The sequence below is a fragment of the Sciurus carolinensis genome, chromosome 5 (genome assembly GCF_902686445.1).
Source record: "Sciurus carolinensis chromosome 5, mSciCar1.2, whole genome shotgun sequence".
NCBI classification, from domain to species: Eukaryota; Metazoa; Chordata; class Mammalia; order Rodentia; family Sciuridae; genus Sciurus; species Sciurus carolinensis.
The window spans coordinates 120686056-120711205 of NC_062217.1; the positions used below are offsets into that span (position 1 = coordinate 120686056).

A 25150-nucleotide genomic window follows, 5' to 3' on the forward strand; every position below is an offset into this window, starting at 1 on the left:
TCAAAAAAATTTTAAAAAGACTGGGATTGTAAACTCAGGGGTAAGAGTGCTTGCCTAGTATGTGCAAGCTCTGGATTTGATTCCAGGTACCGAAAGGAAAATGCCAAAATAATGGTTCTCATGCTTCACCCAGTTTCCACCAATGTTAACATTTTATATAGCTCAGTGCTAGAATACCCCTGGGTTCAATTGTCAGTACTGGAAATTGTAAATGAATACAACCCTTCATAAATTGAGAATTTTCAACATTTTGGTTTTATATTTTTTTTCATTTTCGGTACTGCGGATGGAACCCAAGGATGCTTTACCACTGAACTTCATTTCCCAGCCCTTTTTATTTTTTGAGACCTTCTCACTAGATTGCCCAGGTGGGCCTTGAACTTGTGATCCTTTTGCCTCCCTCCCAAGTCACTCGGATCACAGACATGCGCCACCGCACCTGGCCATATTTAGAGACTTTCTTAAAAGAAATTTTCATCCAGTCATAGGCTGGGCTATACACTAATGTTCAAAGGTTTCTGCCTTTCAATTTATGTCAGCTAATGCGAGTATGCTACTTCTGTAGACAGTCTACCGAAATGTTTCATTAAAGTAATACGATATTGGACGTTACATACACACTGTACTTACATCCTCCTGGTGTGGAGACAAGATTTACACTGCAGGAGGTGGGAAAAGCCTCATTGACAACTTTATTTCCATGACGACGGTTACTATAATGACCGCCACAACGTCTTCCCATTGGCCAGAATCACATATTGCGGTTCCCTTGACGAACTTCATTGGTTACCGTTCCTCAGCGGCCCGGACTCGTCAAGGGCCGTAAGTGAAGTGTCGCAAAGCATAAGGAAGGCGGGAGTCCCAACTACAAGCATTGAGCTCTCCCAGGCTGTGGAGGCCGCTATGGCGTGCGTTCCGTGGGTCGAAATTCGTGAGAAATTCCAGGCGGCTCTGACCCTGTCGCGGGTGGAACTGCATAAAAACCCGGAGAAGGAACCGTACAAGTCGAAATATAGCGCCCGAGCACTGTTGGAGGAGGTCAAGGCACTGCTCGGCCCAGCGCCTGAGGACGAGGATGAGCGGCCTCAGGCCGAAGACGGCTTGGGCGGGGGTGACCACGCCCTGGGGCTGCCCACCGAAGTGGTGGAGGCCGAGGGGCCCGTCGCCCAGCGGGCGGTGAGGCTGGCGGTGATCGAGTTCCACCTCGGGGTGAACCACATCGACACCGAGGAGCTGTCGGCGGGGGAGGAGCACCTGGTGAAGTGCCTGAGACTGCTGCGCCGGTACCGGCTCTCGCACGACTGCATCTCGCTGTACATCCAGGCACAGGTGAGAGCGAGCCCGGCCGGCCGCTGCGCTGCCAGCACCCTCCGGGGGAGCGGGGACGCGGGGACCGGCGGAGGAGCCCTGGCGGTGGCCGAGGGCAAGGGTTATAAAACGCCGCGTGCCCCCATGTTTTTGAAGCTTCGGGATGAGCCCCAGACGGGCTCTCTATGGCCTTCAAAAAAAGTCTTAAGGGGGCTGGGGTTGGGGCTCAGTGGTAGAGCGCTTGCCTAGCATGTGTGAGGCACTGGGTTCAATCCTCAGCACCACATAAAAATAAATAAGGGTTTTGACCATCTACAATTAAAAAAAAAGTATTTATTGCGTTGTTACTAGATCTCCCACCGTGGGCTTCCAAACTCCTCTGCACCCCCATCGTCCACTCTAACATCATTTACTTGCTACTCTACTTAATCGTAGGCAAAGCATCGATTTCCAAAACCCCTCCGTTGTAATGTGCTTTCCACTGTCGTTCAAATCCTGTTTGTTCAATTAAGAAAAAATCCGAACTAACTTATTTTGTATTTATTTCTTTTTTATTTTTGGTACTAGGGATTGAACCCAGGAGCTTTACCACTGAGCTACATCCCCAGTCCGCTTTCCCGTTTTTATTTTATTTTTTATTTTGAGGCAAGGTCTTGCTAAGTTACTGAGACTAAATTTGAATTTGCTATCCTCCTGCCTCAGCCTCCCACGTCGTTGGGGTTAGAGGTTTACACCACCGTGCCTGGCTCCAAAGTAGTTTAAACCTTAAACTCTTGCCAGGCACTGTGGTATATACTGCTAATCCCAGCGACTCTGGAGGCTGTTTGCAGGAGGGTCGCAAATTCAAACCCAGCCTCAGCAATTTATTGAGACCCTAAGTAACTTAGCAAGACCCTGTCTCAAAATTAAAAAAATAAATAAATAAAAAAGGTTGGGGATGTGGTTCAGTGGTTAAGTACCTCTGGGTTTAACCCCTGTACCAAAATCATCATCAACTTAAATTCTCAAGGAAATGCCACAGAATGACTGGAGTACACTCTGGTTTTTTTTTTTTTTGTTTGTTTGTTTTTTATTTTTAGTTGTAGATGAACACAATACCTTCATTTTACTTATTTTTTGTGTGTGGTGCTGAGGTTCAACTCAGTGCTTTACAGGTGCTAATAAGCCAGGGCTTTACCACTGAGCTACAACTCCAAACCCCAGGAGTACACTCTTAATTCCAAACAAAATGTCAGAATCTTCAGTTTCCATTGTTATCATGTTCTCCAGGGAATTTCTACCCATTCTTTAGAATATATTTTAAAAATCACCTCATTTTTTTTTTTAAATTTTTTATTTTTTTGGGTGCTAGGGATCGAACCCAGGGCCTTGTGCTTGCAAGGCAAGCTTGCACTCTACCAACTGAGCTATCTCCCCAGCCCCCAAAATCACCTCATTTTAGTAACTTTCTTTGAACCATTTTTGTCCTTCCTTTTTCTTATTTATTTGATGCATGATTTATTAAGAAGTAAATCTGAGGTAGGCACAGTGACTCATGCCTGTAATCCCAGCAACTCAAGAGGCTAAGGCAGGAGAATTCCAAGTTCAAGACCAGCCTCAGCAGTTTAGTGAGACCCTGTCTCAAAATAAAATAAAAATAAAAGGGGCATGTGACTCAGTGGTTAAACCCCCTGGTTTCCATCCCCAGCACTACCCACCTATGCCCATAAAAAGAAGTAAATCTATGGAGTGCTATGGTGCATGCCTATAATCCCAAAGACACAGGAAGCTGAGGCAGGAGTATCACAGCAAGTTTGAGGCCAGCCTCAGCAATTAGCAAGATCCTGTCTCAAAATGAAAAAAATAAATTAAAAAGGACTGGCATGTTGCTCAGTAGGAAAGCATTCTTGGGTTCAATCCAATCCCTAGTACCAAAAAAAAAAAAAAGTAAATCTGACATTTTGACATTCTGTGTTGGGAACATAACACTTTCAGACACAAATATTAGACTGGGGATACAGTTCAGTGGCAGAGCCAGGCCCTAGCAAGCATTAGTAGGCCCTGGATTCTATCCCCAGCACTGCCAAAATAAGTAAAAATTAATAAATATAAATATGTTTGAACTTGTCATACTTGCAGGGTACTAGGTACTTTGCATAGACTCACAAACCATTTCATCCAGGAGTTATAGTTTGTAATGTTTGTGATCCAGGAAACATTTACCAAAATTGATCATATGGTAAGTAGAACTTAAGAAGAATCTCAAAGTTTAGAAGGAAATTGTGTATAAGTTGTATTTTATTATGGCCCAGTAAAATTGAAAGCCATATGATAACAAGGAATCCATCTGTTAGTTCACCATTTATAGCCCAGTACACGACACATAGTAGGCATATTTTAAATATTATTTGAGTGGATGAATGATCAAATGAAATTCACAAAACGTTGAATTCAAACAAAACCTGTTATTTGAATTTTTCTTTAATTGTATAACATAAAACCTTAATAAACATTTAAACTTGCTTCAATATTTCAAACAAAGACTTAGAATTAGGAATCTTCCTTAATGTAGTATCATTAGTATATACTATAGTTTATTTATTTTATTTTATTTATTTATTTTTTGGCAGTAGTCAGAATTGAGCCCAGTGCTTCACACATGCTAGACAAGTGCTTTACCATGTCCCCATCCCTTTTTTATTTTTATTTTGAAACAGGATCTCATTAAGTTATCCATGTTGGACTTGAACTTGGAATTTTCCTAACTCAGCTTCCCAAGTAGCTGATATTACAGGTGTGCACCCTACCAGCTGTATTTTATTGATTTTAAGATGCACACATCTCCAATGTCTGAATTTGGGGTGCATCTTATGGCTGATCAGTTTTATCAGTTTTATAATTTACTTGTCAGTGTTTTCTGTCTTTTTCTTTCTTTTTCGGTACCAGGATTGAACCCAGGAGCACTTAACTACTGAGTCTCATCTCCAGCCCTTTTTTTTTTTTTTTTTTTTTTGTATTTTATTTAAAGACAGGTTCTTGCTGAGTTGCTTGGGACCTCCCTAAGTTGCTGAGGCTAATCTCAAACTTGTAATCCTCCTACCTCAGCTTCCTGAGCTGCTGGGATTATAGGCAGGCATCACCACAACCAGTTAGTGTTTTCTTGATATATAAAATAATTGTGTGTCTTAAAATTGTGACATCTTACAGAAGAGTCATTCTTTGATATCCAGCTGCATAGAATTGGTTGGAGGACCCCAGCTGATATTGAACATTCTCTTAAGACTTTGACTTAAAAATTCCATATCACTATTTTAAAGTAATTTTAGGCTAGCATGTGCCTGTAATACCAGCTCCTTGGGAAACTGAAGTAAGAGGATTGGAAATTTTAGACCATCTTCAGCAGTTTAGCAAGACCCTGTCAAAATTAAAAATAAAAAGAACTAGGGATATAGTTCAGTGGGAGAATGCCTCTGGGTTCAATCCCTTGTAGCTGCCCTTCCTCCTTCCCCAAAAAAGAAAAAAGTAATTTGAGACAAATACTTAAACACGTGTGAAAATGAATGTTCATCACAGCATTGTTGATTATTAATAAAGGAAAATAATATAAATATGAGTGTGGGGATATGATTGATTAAATTGTTACATCTATATAAAATACTATGAAATCAATAAAAATAGTGATTTATATTTATCAACAAAAAATTGCCAGTTACATATGTGTTAGAATCCCAGATCCTTGGGAGATCCCATCTCAAAGAAAAAAAGAAAGAAAGAAGTCACTATTAAGAGGGAGGGAGAAGACTATAAGCCTGTTTAGAATTATATAGACTGTTTCAGTTTTTGTACAAGATTACATATATTTACACATATGTACATATATACATATGTAAGAAGTCTGTATGTATAATACATGTAAATACATATACAAACATGAAAAAGTTGAAAAGTATAGGTTGAAGGGAATTGATGATATTCTAACTGCTTTGTCTCAATTTGATATCTTCTTGGGAATGAACTACAGAACCTGTAGATTATCAAAAAAGACACCCCTTCTACCTTCACTGGGTTCTGAGAGCCTTAGGAATAATTATTCTCTCATATTCCTTTATGATCTTTGCTGTTAGCAACATACTGGCATTATCATTTTGATTACTTCAACTTTAGTAAAATTTTCTACAGAATTAGTGGGTCATTCATTCCACTCCATTGTTATTGTTCACAGCTGCATTAAGGTGCAACTGGCATGCAATAAACTGCACTTTTTTGTGTGTGTGCTGCTGCGAATTGAACCCAGGGCCTTGTGCTTCCTAGGCAAGCACTCAGCCAACTGAGCTATATCCCCAACCCGAGCTGCACATTTTTAAGCGTACAGTTTGATGAGTTTTGACATATGTATATACTTTTCAAAGCCAACCTCAGCAAAAGTGAGATGCTAAGCAACTCAGTGAGACCCTGCCTCTAAATAAAATACAATATAGGGCTGGGGATATGACTCAGTGATGGAGTGCCCCTGAGTTCAATCCCTGGTACCCTCCCAAAAAATGTTATTTAGGATAGAACCCCAAATCCAGTCAACTCTTTAGCCTTTATGATAGAAGAAGGAAGTTGGTGTAATGAAAATCAAAAAGAGATCAATACTGACAGGGTACAGTTACATAACTAATTTTAAGAACTCTGGAAACACAAACTGTATTGTTTGAAATGGCAAACATTTAGGAATCCGACTTAACTTATGAAAAAAGGCATATAGTATCTTCAGAAATTTTTTTATTCCTGTCCAGGAGATTGAACCCAGGGGTATTCTACCACTGAGCAGATCCCCAGCCCTTTTTATTTTTTATTTTGAGGCAAGGTCTCACTAAGTTTCTGAGGTTGTCCTTGAACTTGTAGTTCTCCTGGCTCAGCTGCCTGAGTAGTTGGGATTACAGGCATGTACCACTGTGCCCAGTAAGAGTATTTAAATAAATAAGATATTTATTTAAAGTGGTCTCTGGAGGAGACTGTAGTATTTTGAGGGTTTTGTTTTATTTTTTGTTACTTTTTTTTTTTTTTTTTCTTTTTTGTACTTTGAAAGTATTGTATGTTTCTGGTTCATCTTTATTTTGGGGGTACTTGGGGCCTCAGGGCCTTCAGGGCCTCACTCGCGCTACCACTTAACTGTACCCCTAACTCTCTGGGTCATCTGGGTCTCTGTTATCTCAGGGATCTTGGCAGGGCTTAGCTAGTATTCCTCATCACATTGTTGACCTGCCGGGACCCACTTGAGGATTCTTACTAGGGGAAAGGTCCACTTCCAACTTATTCACATGATTGTTGGCAGAATTTAATTTCTTATTGGCTTTTTGTCTGAATGTCTTAAACTGTTGACCTTCCTCATTTCTTTTCCACATGCATTTTCTTTTCTTTTTTTGGTGGTACTGGAGATTGAACCCAGGCACTTTACCATTGAGCTACATCCTCAACTCCTGTTTTTTTTAGGTCAGGGTCTCATTAAGTTGCCACGACTGGCCTTGCACATGTAATCACCTGCCTCTACCTCCCAAGTGTCTGGGATTATGGGCATGGGTCACCACACCAGCTTCCACATGAGCTTTTCCACAGTGTGGCCATAGCACGGCAGTTGGCTTTCCTGAAAGCAAGCAAGAAGAACACATGATGGCTGCCACCTTGTTTCAAAGCCTAGTCTTAGAAGTAATTTTCCGTCATTTCTGCCATATTCTGTTCATTAGAATCCAGTCACAAAATCCAGTCCATATGCAAGGAGAAGAAATTACACAAGGGCATGAATACTAGGAGGCAGGGGTCATTGGGTATCTACTTTAGCAATTGTCACTATACTACATATGGCTGATATTTTTGTGAGTAATTAATTAATTGTCAATCAAATTCCAGTACTATTCAGTTGGTAAACATTGACTTTGAAACTATGTAATTACTTTAATTGGAAGTCTCATATCATTATTGTTTTTCTTTTCTTTATTTTTCAGAATAACCTGGGTATTTTGTGGTCTGAAAGAGAAGAAATTGAAACTGCACGGGCTTACCTAGAATCATCAGAAGCACTATATAATCAATATATGAAAGAGGTATGTTACATGTCATAGTTTTTTAAGTTTCAATTGAAATTAAGAATTGATAGAGGAATTCCTCATTCATAATATTGGTTGTATCCTGGAACTTCTCTATAGAGCTGTCTAAATCCACATAATAGCCAAAACATGACAGACTTGGAGATTTAAAAAGTAATCCTTGATTAGTCAGGCTTGGTGGTGCATGCCTGTGGTCCTAGCTACACAGGTGGCTGAGTCGGGAAGTTGGCAAATTCAAGGCCAGCCTCAGCAAATTAGCTAGACCCTGTCTCAAAATAAAAAATAAAGAAAGGGCTGGGGGTTTAGTTTAGTGATAAAGTACCCCTGGGTTTAATCCCCAGTACCACAAAATCAGTCAATCAATTAATCAATCCTTGGATAGAATATAATGGCAACTTTAGTCTAAATACAATTATACAGGAAATATTCTAGTGTTAGACTAGAATATACTATTTGCATATTTTTGCATTTATAATCTAAAAATTCTATTTGTTTCCACTGCAAATAGCTGTGCCTAAAGGAAAGCAAATAAGAACTACTTGAACCAAATATCTTTAATCTTTGAGGTTAGCATGAGGTTAGCATGCAGAATTACCTGGAGGACTTGTTAAAACTCAGCAGGTTGAGCTTCCAGTAGTTTTGGGATGAGTCCTGAGAATTTTCTTTTTCCAGTGATTGACCCCAGGGCCATGTGCTCTTCCACTGAGCTATACCCCCTTCCCAAGAATTTACATTTTTAATCACGTTCCCTGTGATGCTTATACTGCTAGTCTAAGTCCTGTACTCTGAGACACTGCTTCAGAACAGTGATTTTTTCCAGTGATTCCTTTTGTTTTTTAAACCTATGAAACCTTTCTGAAATGAAGCATATGAAAACTGTTTAATAAGCAGATTAGAGTCCACATGGTGATATATGTCTTTAGTTATAGCTACTTGGGAGGCTGAGGCAAGATTACTTGAGCCCAAGAATTCAAGACTAGCCTGCGAAACATAGTGAGACTCCCATCTCAAAAAAAAAAAAAAAAAAAAAAAAAAAAATGGAGGTTAAAAAAGACCCTTTACGGGGCTGGGGAGATAGCTCAGTCAGTAGAGTGCTTGCCTTGTAAGCACAAGGCCCTGGGTTCGATCCCCAGCACCAAAAAAAAAAAAAAAAAAAAAGAAAAGACCCTTTACTCGATCTACTGCAAATTCCTTCCTCCCTACCATGGTAGTACAAAATAAATGCTGTACAACTTCTAGGGCTCTGGGGAACGTAGGTTGAAAACTCACTTTAGGAGTTCACAGCCCTGCAAAGGTGAGAAACTACTGTTTCCTTAATAAACTTTTTTAATATAAGAAATTACATTATTTTCTGTGACTTACTATTTGTCAGTAATCTGCTTTAAAAATTTATTAGTAAAGAGCTCTCATTACATTAAAAAATGTACCTCATGAAAGACTAAACATGCTTAGGATGCAATTCAATGATAGATTGCTTGCCCAGCATGTATGAAGCCCTGGATTCAAACCCCAACACGAAAAAAAAATGTACAAAAACATATTTGCTAAATTCAGCCATCAGAATACTTGACTACTGAAGGGTATGAAATTGGTGAAATTGTAGTTAGTAAACACATAGCTTCCATTTAAGAACTTACTTGTGTGTGAGCCAGGTGCAGTGGTGTACACCTATAATTCCAGTGGTTCAGGAGGCTGAGGCAGGAGGCTCGCAGGTTCTAAGTCAGCCTCAACAACTTAGCCAGGCCTTAAGCAACTTAGTGAGAGCCTGTCTCAAAATAAAAAATAAAAAGGGCTAGTGGTGTGGCTCAGTGGTAAACCACCTTTGTGTTCATTCTCTGGTACCAAAACAAAAACCAAAAATGTGTGTGTGTGTGAATGCATGTGCACTACTGGGGATTGAACCCAGGGGTGCTCTACCACTGAGCTACATCCCGAGCATTTTCTATTTTTTATTTCTAAGACGGACTCTTACTAAGTTGTGAGGCTGTCCTCAAACTTGGGACCCTTCTGCCTCAGGCTGTCAAGTCACTAGGATTACAGGCATGTGCCTACATTCCTAAGAAATTTTATGTACAGAAATTCTAATGGATTCATTACAGTTTTAATAAACTTTTGCCTACTAAAAGTTGGTAGTCTCTTTTTTAAATTAAAAAACATTTTAGTTAATTTTGTTTTGAGGTTATTTGTAGCATTTCTTTAAATAACCAGGGGTATTTTGAGGTTGGTTATGAATCACTATGTTTTCAAGTTCACTACAGGTTGCTAAATTCATAGTAAATTTTTACTTTCATTTTATTTGACTTGTCATTAGCCTTTGGCACAATTGACCAGTCTTCCTTGAAACACCTTTTTTTTTTTTTTTTTTTGTGGTGCCGGGGATTAAACCCAGGGCCTTGTGCTTGCAAGGCAAGCACTCTACCAACTGAGCTATATCCCCAGCCCTTGAAACACTTTTGTACTTGGTGTCTAGGACTGTACTTGCCCGTTTTTCTTTTAGATGTTTAATGTTTCCTCCTTATTTCCTCAACCTCTGAACACTAGAGTACCCCAAGTTCAGTCCTTGGACTTTTCTCCTTTTTCCATGTACATTCATTGCAAATAATCTCTACTGATAGTCCTAAATTTTATCTCCAGCTTTACCTCTGTGATTCCATACTCTGTAAACTTGCTTGCTTTATTATTTATTTATTTATTTATTTTTGTCTTTGAGATGGGGTCTTGCTGTGTGGCCCAGACTGACTTTGAATTCAAATTTGAGATCCTCCTGCCTGTTTCCCAAGTAGCTGGGATTACAGGTGTACATCACCATACCAGGCTGACATTTGCAGTTTTTGTGGAGTAGATATTTCTAAAACTACTGTTTGAAAGTAGTTTCCTGATAATCCCCACTACTACCCATTTTCTCTTGCTGCAAACACTAATTCTTTCTTTCAGTTGTTGAGACCTAAAAACTTTGGAGACTTCTCTTATTCCTCCACTCTATCCAACTGATGAGCAAATCCTGGTGGCTTCACTTTCTTTTTTTCTTTTTTCTTTCTTTTCTTTGTTTTTTGTTTTTTGTTTTTTGTTTTTTGTACTGGGAATTGAATCCAGGAGAGCTTTACTGCTGAGCTACATCCCCAGCCCTTTTTATTTATTTTTTAACTTTTGAGACAGAGTCTTACTAAGTTGCTTAGGGCCTCACTAAATTGCTGAGACTGGCCTCAAACTTGCTATCCTCCTTCCTCAGCCTCCCAAGTTGCCGGGATTATAGGCGTACACCACTGTGCCTGGCTTCCTTTCATGCTTTAATCTCACACTCTCATACCTGAAATTGCTAGTGTATAAGGATACTAAGGACCTATAGTATTTTGTTAAATCTAGTGTTCAAGTCCCAGTACCAAAAATCAAAAACAAATAAAAAAATAAGACGAGTGTTAATGTGGAAGCATAACCTATAGCAAAACTGTTTGTACGTGGTTATATTTCTATTTGAGTTGAAAAGTGACCTAGTTGGTGTTATGTATGAAGTGTGATAGCCTTATCAGTGAAGTAGACACATAAAATAACATGTTGATTAATTCTCCTCATCTGGATGGAGGAGGAGCTTATTAAATAACCCTCAGAACTGTTGAGGAGGTTTCTAAAGAACTACTTATCAGTTGTGTCTGCCTTGACCTTGCTTCCTATCTTCTTTTTTGGGGGGGGAGGGGTTACTGGGGATTGAACTCAGGGGCGCTCGACCACTGAGCCACATCCCCAGCCCTATTTTGTATTTTATTTAGAGACTGTCTTACTGAGTTGCTTAGTGCCTCACCATTGCTGAGGCTGGCTTTGAACTCAGGATCTTTCTGCCTCAGCTTCCTGAGCCAGTGGGATTACAAGTGTGCACCACCGCACCTAGCTCCTGTGTTGGTTTTTATTTTCTGTGTTCAAGGAGCACAAGCTGTGATGCTTCTAGTGTTTATGTCAGAGTGTAAGATCTTATATTTTATGGAAAACATTGCAGCTTTGAAGCCTAATGAGTTCAGTTAAAAGCAAGGATGGGGTCCAAGGGTGTAACTCTGTTGCAGAGTGACATGTTTAGCATGTGTGAGACTTGGGGATCAGTCCCCAGTGCCACAAACAAAACAAAACAAGGATGAACTTGTAGATAGGACACTTCTCATAAAAGTAGAATGAAGCAGAGGTTAACTGCTCTGCTCTTATGGAATACTTAAGATAATATTGTAAATGATTTATAGATATTAACTCAGTCTTCAAAACAGCCTTATGAGGTAGGTATTGTTTTTTTGTTTGTTTGTTTTGAGATACTGGGGTTTGAACCCAGAGATACTTTGTCACTGAACCATACCCCTTTTAATTTTATTATTTTTATTTTTTATTTAATTTATTTCAAAATATTTGTTAGTACATTACAGTTATATAAAATAGTGGGGTTTGTTTTGACATATTCATAAATGCATATAATATAGTTTGCTTCATAAAAATATGGAACACTTCAGAATTTGTGTGTCATCCTTGCACAGAGAACATGCTACTCTTCTGTAAATCGTTTCAGACTTCAATATATGTACTGCTGAAACAAACACCCTTTTTATTTGTTATTTTGAGACAGGGTCTCACTGAATTGCTGAGGCTGACCTTGTACTCATGATCCTCCTCCTTGGCCTTCCTGTTCACTGGGATTACAGGCATGTGCCTCCATGCCCAGTTTATGTTTTTTTGTTTGTTTGTTTGTTTTGTTTTGTTTTGTTTTTATGCAGGTCTGGGGATTGAACTCAGGGCCTTGTGCTTGCAAGGCAAGCACTCTACCAGCCCCCAGTTTATGTATGTTTTTTAAAGTGCCTTTTTACTAGATAAAAATTAAGATTTAAAATAATCAAATAATTATACATCTTAAGCCTGGTTGTGGTAGCACCTGCGTATAATCCCACTATTTGAGAGGCTGAGGTGGCAAGATTGATAAGCCCAAGTGTTTTGGTCAGCCTGGGCAACATAGCTAGATTATAAGTGAAAAGAAAAGAAAAAGAAATACATCTCTAAAAAGCAGATTGGAGGGGCTGGGGAGATAGCTCAGTCGGTAGTGCTTGCTTTGCAAGCACAAGGCCCTGGGTTCGATCCCCAGCACCCAAAAAAAAAAGCAGATTGGATTTATTTCATATTTTCAGTTTTACTACAGTAGCAGTTAAATTTTTTGCCAAGCATGAGCTGTTAGGCAATCTTTTATGCGTTGACTCTTTTGGATACTATGGTTAAGAAAATGATTTCATGGGTAACATGAACTAGTAAAAAAAAATGAGGTGTTTAAGGTGTGTTGAGCTTTTGTTGTGGGAGGTTGTAGATTGAACTGAGGGCCTCTAGCAGTCTAGGCAAGCACTCTACCACTGAGCTATATCCGCAGCCCTTTTAAATTTTATTTTGAGACAATTTCCCACTGAATTGCTCAGTTTGACCTCAAATTTGTGATCTTCCTGACTCAGCCTCCTAAGTAACTGGAATTACAGGCATAGGCTAGCTAGCATGCCTCTGTTGAGCTTTTAGAATGGATATTTCCAGTTCCTCCAGAAGAGGGTGCTAGGTGTTTACAGTTTGAAATTTGAAAGAGCTTTCCTTTAATGTTGTTCATAGATTGGGAGTCCTCCTCTTGATCCTACTGAGCATTTTCTTCCTGAAGAAGAGAAACTTACTGAACAAGAGAGATCAAAAAGGTTAGTAAATTTAGAAATCACAGATATTTCCACACAGGGTGACTATTCAAAAAAAGCACAATGTTTGTTACTTTGCAGCATTTATCAAGGTTGCAGAGTGTATATTCTGACATAAATAAAACTTTAATTTGTCACTTACAAGTTAAATGATCTAGTCCAAATCTGAGACTCAGTTTCCTCAATTGTCAAGCAGATACAAGAATCAAATATAACTCAAAGTGTTGGTGAGAGGATCAAGATAAGTATATGTGAGTGCTGATGATATAGGCCATCCCGTAGGGCACTAGCTTTGCAAGTGGAAAGGCCGGGGTTCAAATCCCCAGCACCATGGGATGGAAAAAAGAAAAGAACAACAAGATAAATATATGTGAAATTTACTGAATAAAGTATAAGCCATTATGTGAATATTGATTTTTTTTTCACAGATTTGAGAAGGTTTATACTCATAACCTATATTACCTGGCTCAAGTCTACCAGCATATGGAAATGTTTGAGAAGGCGGCTCATTATTGCCACAGCACACTAAAACGCCAGCTTGAGCATAATGCCTACCATCCTATGGAGTGGGCTATTAATGCTGCTACTCTGTCACAATTTTACATTAATAAGGTAAGCTTGTTAGTTATCTAACAGAGAATAATAGTGAATATAAATATAAAACCAATAACACCCATCTTTTGAAAACAGGTAACTTGCATTTTATGTATTTATTTCTGGTACTGGGAATTGAACCCAGGGCCTTGTACATGGTAGGCAATAACCCTACCACTGAGCCACAACCCTAGCCCAGGTAGCTTACATTTTATGATGTAAAATCAGACTGAAAAAATATAACCTTCTTTGCAGCATATTAAAATACTGTAGCTCTTTGTTGCATGAATTCTTTTGAGTCTTAAAATATTGAGTTTTATCATTGTCTTACATATTGCTAGCCCCTAAAATTATGAGTTACCTAAGCCCCCCTTTTTTTTATATAGGCATTCTATTTCAATTCACTTTAGTGATTTGTTACCTTAAATTGCAGATTTTATCTTGTTATAGATATAACTTTATCTTTATGTAATGGTAATCTTGTAACTATGAGAATTTGTCTGAGGAAGTTGACTGTTAAATGTGGGCTTTGATAAAAGCATGTGATACATTTCGGTTATTTTTTAGAATTAACTCCTCTATAATAATATCTCTACTGAGTTCTGGAGCTCCAGGTTTATCTGACATACTTCTGGACTGTTAAACAGGGACAAATTTAGACTTCTTAGTTGTTGTTTGGAATTGCTCACAACCATATTCTTGTACTCTTAATGGACCCATTTCTTTTTCCAGTCCTTAAATTTCTAATACTAAAACGCTTTTAAACCACCTTTCCCAACCAGATTTTTATTAATCCTTAATAAGATATCTTAGTAAAAATTACTTTATTTGTATTTCTGATTCACAAGGCTCTCTGAAATTTTGGTAATTCTCTGCTTATCAGAGTTCCTTCTGTTCATTTCTTTGGTTACCTGTTACCTTACCCTTGGGCCTTTGTCCTTTTTAAACTTTTTGTTAGTGTTGGTTCTGTAAATGCGCCCTATGTTTAAAGTATTGTCCCACAGAATTTCATTCAGAAAAACTATTAGCAGGAGAGAAAGGGCTGTGGTGACTGCAGCATCGCTTCTAGGACTTTGGTCTAAGATCAAGTGTGTAAGTAACGCTACTGCATATATCAGAGCATTCAGCTAACCTAATTCTCATGAATCCATTTCATTGTGGACATCATCAAAATGTGCCTCTGCTTGTGGCTCCTTTTTTTATAGCTATTGGATGCCCCTTGTTTGTTTTGTTTAGTGACTTTAAAATTCTCACTATGATTTTAATTAACCCTTAAAACTCCATGCATATTGATAGTACTAAGATATCTGGATATGAATGTAAACTGTGATTAAGAATTTGAAGTTGCTAAGCATTACTTACATGGAGCATGCACTAATTTCCATGAACACCCCCTTCACCCCACACTTTTGTTTTTTACCAAAGTGTTTTGTAAGTTTTTGTTATAACCAAGTTATATTGTAAAAAGAGGTATTTGAACCATGTTTAAAAGTGCAGTTGTCATTTGTGTCATTATCATCTTCATCCAGTTCCAGTGATGAAGTTTTGCTCTTTGGTGAGTCCCTACCTGGCAGGTGCTAAAGTCCCACATTTACCAGCCATCTAGAGGGCACAAAGCACTCACTAACCCTGGCAGTGTTTGCTTATAGGGAGCCAATCTGGACAAAGCTGAAGTGATAATGATGGCTATAGAGGGGTTATAGAGGGACAATTGAAGTTTCTTTATGTAAATTGTAACTTTCTTTGGCTTTCAAGATTTGACACCAACATGTTAACGTATACGTGTTGCTGGGCTAATACTGTACATGCTGCCCAACTGTTCCCAAGTTATCTTCTAAATTCACTGTAATGGAGAGGTGGATTTAATGCTGAGGTTTTAAAGTCATAGCCAACCATTAAATGTCTTTCATATTTACGAATATGAAGTAGACGTTCTATTTAATGATGGTGGTCTCCAACTAAAAGTTGGACTTTAACTTTGTATTTCTGCCAGGTGAGCCTATGACTTACATGACAAATGCAGTGTTTTTATTAACAAGGAGATCTTTTTAAAATATTTGAGAAGATTTTCATGCCCAGATTTGAATTATGAACTCTTTAAGTGTTAAAGAGTTAGTAAAGCATTTCTCTAACGTTTGTCAAAATCTATTGACTTTAAAACTTGATGGGAAGCCTCATTGTAAATTCCAAAGATTTTACAAAACAGGAATCTCTTTCTATCAAAATATTTCCTTTTTCCTTTTAATTACAGGATGTAAAAGGAATCTCTAAATCTAATAAAAATTAAATCTTTAGTCCTCTGACAGATGGTCAGTGTTCTAAGAATTTATCATGCATAGAACTTTGGCTCTTTAGACTGAACCTAAAGGTCTTGCTGAGGTAAAGTCTAGAATGATAGCTGTTCCTATATATGTACTGGTTACATGAGGAGAGCTAGTTCTTACGCTTCAGTATCTTTCAGCCAGTTTGGGTTATTATTAAGAGTTTTGGGGCAGTGCTATTTTAATCTCTGAGGTACCTATTTACTCAATAATACTATATAATATATATTTCATACCTTCTTAACAATTACACTGGGCCTCCTTAGTAGTAGATTTTACCTAATAGTATGGTTTTTCCCATATTAATAAACTTTTTGCAAGTATCAGTTGCAAATAAAACTATACAATAGCTATATTTGTTCTTATTTATTTCCTCAACAGCTATGCTTTATGGAGGCCAGGCACTGTTTATCAGCTGCTAATGTTATTTTTGGTCAAACTGGAAAGATCCAAACCACAGAGGACAGTAAGTTTATGTGTGCATGTTTCATTATTTAGCTTTTTAAAAAATATATTTTGAATTACTTTAAACTTTAGAAAAGTTACAAAAACAAAACAAAGAACTACCATATATGCTCTCCTGAGTTCACTAATTTTAATATTTGCCTCATTTGCAATCACATTTTACTTTTCTCTCCGAATCATTTGAAAGATTACCTACATTAAACTCCTTTACCCCTTGTACTTCAGAGTGTATTTCCTAAGAACTAGAATATCTTTTTGCATAATCATAGAGTTGTTAGCAAATTCAGGAACTGTAACATTGATTTGATACATTTGTTTATCTATAGTGTTTATTTCTATTTTGTCAATAGTCTCCGTAATGTTCTTTTTTGTTTTGTTTTGTTTTGTTTCATACCTGGGATTGAACCCTGGGGTGCTTAACCACTAGCCACATCCCCAGCCCTTTTTTAATATTTAATTTTAAGACAGGGTCTCACTAAGTTGCTTGGGGCCTCACTAAGTTGCTGAGGCTGACTTTGAACTCATGAACTTCATGCCTCAGCTTCCTGAACCACTGGGATTACAGGCGTGCACCACCACACCTGGCTAGCCTTTCTCATTTATCACATATTTTTGAAGAATATAGGCCAGTTTCATAGAATTTCCATCAGTTGTGGTTTGTCTGGGTTTCCTTACGCCAAGATCAAGATTATACATTTTTGGTTGGAAGAATACACACATAAATGATATATCTTCATATATATCTTTTTAAATATAGTGTTTTATTTAGCCTCTTAAAAAATAAGTTGTTGGAACTGGGGATGTAGCTCAGTGGTAGAGTGCCTGCCTCACATACACAAGGCCCTGGGTTCAATCCCCAGCACCACAAAAAAAAAAAAAAAAAAAAAAAAAAAAAGTAAGTTGCTGGGTGTGATGGCTGCAATTTGGGAGGCTGAGCCAGGAGAATACCAAGTTCAAAGCCAACCTCAGCAATTTAGAAAGACCCTAAGCAACTTAGCAAGACCCTGTCTCTAAATAAAAAACAAAAAGGGCTGGGTGCAGTGGTAAACACCTGTGATCCCAGCAGCTTGGGAGGCTGAGGCAGGAAGATTGTGAGTTCAAAGCCAGCCTCAACAACTTAGTGAGGCACTTAGCAACTCAGCAAGACCCCATCTCTAAAAAAAATTAAAAAGGGCTGGGGATGTGGCTCCATGTTTAAGCACCCCTGGATTCAATCCTGATACCCAAAAAAAGGGGGGCTGGGGTTGTGAGTCAGTGGTAAAGAGCCCCCTGGGTTTCATCCCCAGTACCAAAAAAAACAGAAAGAAAGAAAAGAAAAAATAAATTTAAAAAAATCACAGCATGTGTTTTTGAGTCATTTAACAGGTTTTGTATTAAGTTCATCATTTTCTTTATCCTCTGATTCTGTAACTCACCATTGAACAGCCTCCAACCTAAGAGGTTTTAGATTTTTTTAAAATTTATTTTTATTGTACACAAATGGGATACATGTTGTTTGTGTTTGTGCATGGAGTAACAGCATACCATTTGCGTAATCATACATTTACATACGGTAATGATGTTTGATTCATTCTGTTATTTTTTCCTTCCCCCCACCTCTCCCACCCCTCTTTTCCCTCTATACAGTCCCTCCTTCCTCCATTCTTGCCCCCCTCCCACCCCCATTATGTGTCATCATCCGTTTATCAGCGAGATCATTCGTCCTTTGGTTTTTTTGAGATTGGCTTATCTCATTTAGCATGATATTCTCCAATTTCATCAATTTGCCTGCAAATGCCATAATTTTATTATTCTTTATAGCTGAGTAATATTCCATTGTATATATATATATATATATATACCACAGTTTCTTTATCCATTCATCAACTGGAGGACATCTAGGTTGGTTCCACAGTCTGGCTATTGTCAATTGAGCAGCTGTATTGTGAATTGATGTGGCTGTATCTCTGTAATATGCTGATTTTAAGTCCTTTGGGTATAGGCAGAGGAGTGGGATAGCTGGGTCAAATGGTGGGTCCATTCCAAGTTTTCTAAGGAATCTCCACACTGCTTTCCAGAGTGGCTGCACTAATTTGCAGTCCCACCAGCAATGTATGAGTGTACCTTTTTCCCCACATCCTCTCCAACACCTATTGTTGTTTGTATTCTTGATAATCGCCATTCTAATTGGAGTGAGATGGAATTTTAGTGTAGTTTTGATTTGCATTTCTCTTATTACTAAAGATGGTGAACATTTTTTCATATGTTTGTTGATTGCTTGTAGATCTTCTGTGAAGCATCTGTTCATATCCTTAGCCCATTTGTTGATTGGGTTATTTGTATTCTTTGTGTAGAGTTTTTTGAGTTCTTTATATATTCTAGAAATTAGTGCTCTATCTGAAGTATGAGTGGCAAAGATATTCCCCCACTCTGTAGGCTCTCTCTTCGCATTGCTGATAGTTTCGAGGTTTTAGATATTAAAATATCATGTGTTTTTTACAATTAAATGTTCTTATTTTGGATTAGAAGAATGCAGAGGCTCTGAAGAGTTAAAGAAATGCACATTATCAAATTAAATAGTTCATTTTCCCCTTTATTACATTGGATTATTTATAGATTAGTTGAAGTTTAAAAGGCACTTGTCTCAAAAGGAATATTAATAACAACTAAACCACCATTGAGGTATCACTTGTTTTCACTCTTCAAAATAGAAAGCTCTGAGGACTTGGATGGAGCTCAGTGGTAGAGCATGTGCTTAGCACACACAAAGCCCTGCTCCATCCCCAGCCCCCCAGACCCCCAAACAAAAAAAAAAGAAAGATGAAAAAAAAATGAGTGTCCAATATTTTTAAAATGCTTTCTGTGAGCCTCCTCAAATATCATTGGTATTTGCTGAAAATAATTTTGGTGGTATTTGTTAAGAACATTTAAAAATGTATAAAATCTTGACCTAGTAAATTCCATTTCAGGAGTCAGTCCTAAGGAAATAATCCAAAATGCACAACAGATTTATGCAAGGAGATTTTCATTTTTAAATTTGTAATAGTAAAGAACTAGAAATAATGAATTCCCTATATTAGAATGGTTCAAATACAAAATATTGATTTAATTGTTTAGAATATATACTTTAAAATGATGCTAAAAAGTTGATAATGATATGGACAAACTGTTAGTAGTATAATGTATGAAGAAAAGTTATGTTCAAAATCCAGTAGATAAGCTGTGTGTGGTGACCTGTAATCCTAGCAAGTAATCCTGGTGACTGAGGAGGCTAAGGAAAGAGGGTTGCAAGTTCAAGGCCACCCTCAGCAACTTAGAGAGGCACTAAGCACCTTAGCAACACCCTGTCTCAAAATTAAAAAAAAAAAAAAAAAGGATTGGGGTTATAGCTTAGTGATAAAGTGCCCCAGGGTTCAATCCCCAGTGCCCCCCCACACTAAAAAAAAAAAGAAAGAAAATACAAATGAAATTAAGGTAATTTTCATTTGTACATAAAATGTAAGAAAAAGTTAGAGAAGTGCAAAAATAATAGCAGTGAGTACCCTCCAGTGGTAGGATTTGGGGTGGAATTTCTTTTCCCCCTGCTTCAGTGAAAATCTGCAACTTCCATAGTCAGAAAAAAGTGATATAAAAAAGAATACAGTACACAATGAAAATTACAATTGTGACCATTAACATTGTGACAAATCATGTGTATATATAATTTTAGCTCCTGAAACTGAAGGAGATGTGCCAGAGCTTTACCATCAAAGAAAAGGGGAAATAGCAAGGTGCTGGATCAAATACTGTTTGACTCTCATGCAGAATGCCCAGCTTTCCATGCAGGTAATCTAGGCGGAAGTTGCCTTTTTCTTTCTAAAATGAGTAAGATGTAAGTAAAAGCTCACAGTGGGGATTATACTCCTTGGGCTCACTGTGTGTTATTTATGGAAGGCAAATAGAACATTCTTATATTTATTTCTTGCCTATCTTACTAATTATTCAATGCCTATCTTAATTTACCTCTTCTTCCATGCAGACTTGTCTTTCATTAGAATATTAGCTCCTTGGAGTGGTAGAATCTGCATCGTATTTTTATTATATTATTGTCTTCAGGCATAATAGGTTCTCAAAAAGTAATTATCGAATGAATAATTCTTTTTGCCCTACAGATGTTCTCTCTTTTTAAAATTCCATAGAATTTTTGTTTGCCCCTTCCTAAATTATTTGTTTTGTGTTATCCCTAATTGTTTTAAGTATCTAATTGTTTTATAGTACCTTATTCCTTTATCTATTTTATCTTAGTTTTTATTTTGTTTTGCTTTGGTACAGTTTGACAGCCTGTCTCAAAATAAATGAAAAAGGGCTGGGGGTATAACTCAATGGCAAAGCGCCCATAGGTTCATCCTGCGGTACCAAGAAAAAAAATCACGTTTTCTTCTGTGGACTTGACTTGATAGTCATTCTATACTGAATCCTAGTTCCTAACCACTGAGGAGGAAAATGAAATAAATTATTTGGATGCAATCTATTCAGTGTAGATATACAGACTTTCCTGGGGGAATTATTGTGCTTTCATTTTTCTCTGTGTGCATTAAATTATAATTTTTAATAGTAAATAATACAGAACTTTGTGAAACTACTGAACAAAAGAAAACTAAACAAATTAGATTAGCCTGGAATATCCCAGAAACATCAGTCTTGAAAAAATGAGATTATTTTAGAGGAAGAAGGTGAAGATGAGGTATATTAGGGAGAGAAGGGATATAGGGAGAAGAACCATGAACTTTTACCTGCAAAGAGAGAGCTGTCAGCTTTCTTTTGGTCAGGTGAGGAAGACTATGGAAAAAGGAGGATTTCAAGGTCTATTGGAGTAAAAGAATGGGCTAATGAAAGCACACAGCTTAGAGAGTATGGGAACAAACAGGATTAAGAGACTTATGACCTGCATTTGAAGTAATGGTGTCAAGTGGAATGCACTATGGCTGAAGCATAACTTTTACCCTTCATTGGGTTGCTGTTTCCATCCTGGGAACTAGAACTTTATATTTGATTAGTTTAAACTCAAATATTTGCCTTGCTACTAAATTACTCAGCTTTTCCTTAATTGACATTTTTGTTTGTTTAACTTCAGCTTCATCCTTTGATCATCTGAGTGTTTATCTGAAAATCTTTTTCTTCATTTCAAGCTTTAAAACATGCACATTTTTTTTCATTTAAGCATTTATTTATGCCAACTCAATGCCAGTCATTGTCCAAGGTTCAAGGGATGCTGTAATGAACAAAATTAGACATGATCTTTGAATTCATATAAAAGCGCAACTTTGATAAGTTCCACAAAGGAGAAAAACATACCATGAGAAGGCACAACAGGAGGAAATACCATTTGAAGCAGCCTCCAGACATGGGTAGGAAGTACCTAGCCTGGAGAAAAGGGGCACATTCCTGTGAGCTGAAACAGCATGTTTAAAAATTCTATGGCATAAGGGAAGATGCCATTGGAAGGGATGCAGCAGAAGCCAAGTGATGTTGGAGCAAAGCAGAGGAAGTGTGATATAGGACAAAGTTGGTTAGAAAGGGATGGTAGCTAGCAGGCTTCAAAGGATGTCTTTAAAGCAAAAGCATTGAAAGCTTTGGCAGGTCTTTGGGAAGATCAGTAGTCAGACAATGTCAGGTTCTAAATTTTATTGGTCAAGAAGAGCTCTTCTCTCTCTCTCTCTCTCTCTCTCTCTCTCTCTCTGGTCCTGGGGATCAAACTCAGGGCTTTGCACATACTAGGCAACTGCTCTACTGCTGAGCTGTACCCCAAGCCCCAGTATATTCTATTTTTTAATCATTTTAACTCTTTTTGTGGTTTTTATTGCCCTCCCCAACAGATAGGGAAGGTAACTTTGTGAAGGTGAAGGTAGATTTAACTGTGTCATCACTTTAGTGTCTTTTAGTGTCTTAAAGAGACACTAAAGTGTAATATATTTCACTAAATAACTCATAGCATAAATATATCAATAATCTTCATGGTATCACTGTGAAAGATTTTTAGGATTTAGATTACAATCTTACTACAATGTTGAAGAATAAATATAGGGACTGGGGATGTATCTCAGTGACCTAGCTTGTGTAAGGCCCTGGGTTCAATCCCCAGCACTACAAAACAATATAATAATAATAATAATAATAATAATAATATGCTAATTAATGGATTACATGTATATAATGTTTCATGATGTTCAAAGTACTTTAAATTTGCAGCATTTATCTTATTTGAAGAATAACTGTTAAATAGTTTAAGTTCCCTGGAGAGGATAAGGAACATGTAAGTGGTTTATCTATTTTATCTCTTTATATACTTTTTTCACATTTTTTGAATTTCTAGTATAATTGGAATAAAGTTTTAAAAGATATCTAAGATTATAAAACCTGTGCGCTGGTGAGACAGCTCAGTGGTAGAATGCTTGTCTAGAATGACCAAGGCCCTGAGTTCCATCCCCAGCACTGAAAACAAAAAACAAAAAAAATTGTACTTCCCTTAGCCAGGCTGGAAGAGTAAAAGTTTTTGTTTCTTTACTCTTAGTTTTATTCTTTAAGTTTTATTTGACACCTGGAGATGAGTGACCTACTTAACCATGACTTATCTTTTTCTTTCAGGACAACATAGGAGAACTTGATCTTGACAAACAGTCTGAACTTAGAGCTTTAAGGATAAAGGAACTAGATGAGGAAGAAAGCATTAGGAAAAAAGCTGTGCAGTTTGGAACTGGGGAACTGTGTGATGCCATCTCTGCAGTAGAAGAGAAAGTGAGATATTTGAGACCTTTAGATTTTGAAGAAGCCAGGGAACTTTTCTTGTTGGGTCAGCACTATGTCTTTGAGGCAAAAGAGTTCTTTCAGATTGATGGGTATGTCACTGACCATATTGAAGTTGTCCAAGACCACAGTTCTCTGTTCAAGGTGCTTGCGTTCTTTGAAACTGACATGGAAAGGCGGTGCAAGATGCATAAACGCAGAATAGCCATGCTAGAGCCCTTAATTGTAGATCTGAATCCACAGTATTATCTGTTGGTAAACAGACAGATTCAGTTTGAAATTGCACATGCATACTATGATATGATGGATCTGAAGGTTGCCATTGCTGACAGGCTAAGGGATCCTGATTCACACATTGTAAAAAAAATAAATAATCTTAATAAGTCAGCATTGAAGTACTACCAACTCTTCTTAGACTCCTTGAGAGACCCAAATAAAGTATTTCCTGAGCATATAGGGGAAGATGTTCTTCGCCCTGCCATGTTAGCTAAGTTTCGAGTTGCTCGTCTCTATGGCAAAATCATCACTACAGATCCCAAGAAAGAGCTAGAAAATTTGGCAACATCATTGGAACATTACAAATTTATTGTTGATTACTGTGAAAAGCATCCTGAGGCTGCCCAGGAAATAGAAGTTGAACTAGAACTTAGTAAAGAAATGGTTAGTCTTCTCCCAACAAAAATGGAGAGATTCAGAACCAAGATGGCACTGACTTAATCCTTGTTTTTAAAGAAAGGAAATGTGCAATATTGAAATGATTTTTTCCTGTAGTCAAACAGGCCCAATTTCATTGTGATATTTACAACTCCAGAGCCAGATGAATGCAGTTTGAGCATGAGATTCATTCATATCATCTGAGTCTTTGTTAGGACCTTAGGTAACATAAAGTTAATTAATAATTTATGCCTAATTATGTAAATTGCATTGTTAAAGTGACATGTAATTTGTATTTTAGATTGCCTGTTTCCTATTCAAGCATAAACATTTCCTGCCTCAGTTACTAAATGTAGATTCTTTGTTGACTAGTACTTGATAGATTTCCTTACAAGGAAGAATGCTGGGTAATTACCTGGTAGACAAGTCTGTTACTGCATTAAGTTTGAAAAAGTAACTTCCTGTAGTAATTCTTAATAAAATATTTACTTTCCTAAATTCCCAAAGAAATCTTTCCCTTTTGGAAATACTAAAAATTACGTTACACTGGGCATGGTGGCATACAACTGTAAATCCAGCAACTTGGGAGACTGAGGCTGAAGGAGCTAAAATTCAAGTCTGGTCTCAGCAACTTAGATCCTATCTTAAAATAAAAAATAAAAAGGACTGCAGATGAAGCCCAGTGGTGAAGCACACCTGGGTTCAATCCCCAGTACAAAAAAAAAAAAAAAAAAAAAAAAAAAACAAGACCAAAACAAAAATCCCTAAGTTATGTTGTTATAAAGTGTTGTAAAAATGGTTTGTTTGTCTCAATTACAGGGTGGGGAAAGACCTTGGAAATATAATAAATGAACTTATTTCAACTATTAAAAGGCTTCCATTTTCTTTTTTAATTTTCTTTTAAAAAATGGTTTTAGTTTTTGATACATCAAAGATATTAGCTTATTTAAAGCCAGAGAAGAGTATTTCTCCAATAACATTGCATAATTAGAGAACATTAAATACCATTCATTGAGTAAATGTTTTTTAAGCTAGTACTGTGTGCCAAAAAATCTTATTGGTTATAGTTTCTCATCAGAGGATCCTGCTATATTTATAAACCTTTAAGCCCTGTTGAAAAATATGTACAACACAATTAATCATTGTTAATATGTTAGTCATTTTAAGAAGTGCAGAATTGAAATGGCATCCCTATCCAGTTTACCTTGGTTGTAAAATTTAATATAGAGAATATCTCTGTGTTGACTTGCCTATTAATTTACTTCTGCAAGTTTAGGACTAGGTCAGCTCG

General features: G+C 37.4%; 1 protein-coding gene and 1 non-coding gene across 2 annotated transcripts; one reads left to right on the forward strand and one right to left on the reverse strand.

Moving 5' to 3' along the window:
- The first annotated feature begins 832 nt into the window (after positions 1–832).
- Kifbp (kinesin family binding protein) lies at positions 833–24731 on the forward strand. Its single transcript, XM_047554493.1, has 7 exons — positions 833–1329; positions 7275–7373; positions 12987–13066; positions 13492–13675; positions 16360–16444; positions 20132–20247; positions 23047–24731. The coding sequence occupies exons 1-7, from the start codon at positions 904–906 to the stop codon at positions 23920–23922; spliced, it is 1866 nt and encodes a 621-aa protein (XP_047410449.1). The 5' UTR covers positions 833–903; the 3' UTR covers positions 23923–24731.
- LOC124985996 (U6 spliceosomal RNA) lies at positions 11841–11945 on the reverse strand. The gene has a single exon (XR_007108921.1). It is a non-coding gene; the product is annotated as a U6 spliceosomal RNA (small nuclear RNA).
- Positions 24732–25150: the final 419 nt, after the last annotated feature.

Bases quoted from the DNA above. Each gene is read 5' to 3' on its own strand.
- Kifbp (XM_047554493.1), top strand. From the start codon at position 904: ATGGCGTGCGTTCCGTGGGTCGAAATTCGTGAGAAATTCCAGGCGGCT. The intron at 1,330-7,274 runs GTGAGAGCGAGC...TTTATTTTTCAG, and splicing joins CGCTGTACATCCAGGCACAG to AATAACCTGGGTATTTTGTG. The intron at 16,445-20,131 runs GTAAGTTTATGT...ATATAATTTTAG, and splicing joins GATCCAAACCACAGAGGACA to CTCCTGAAACTGAAGGAGAT.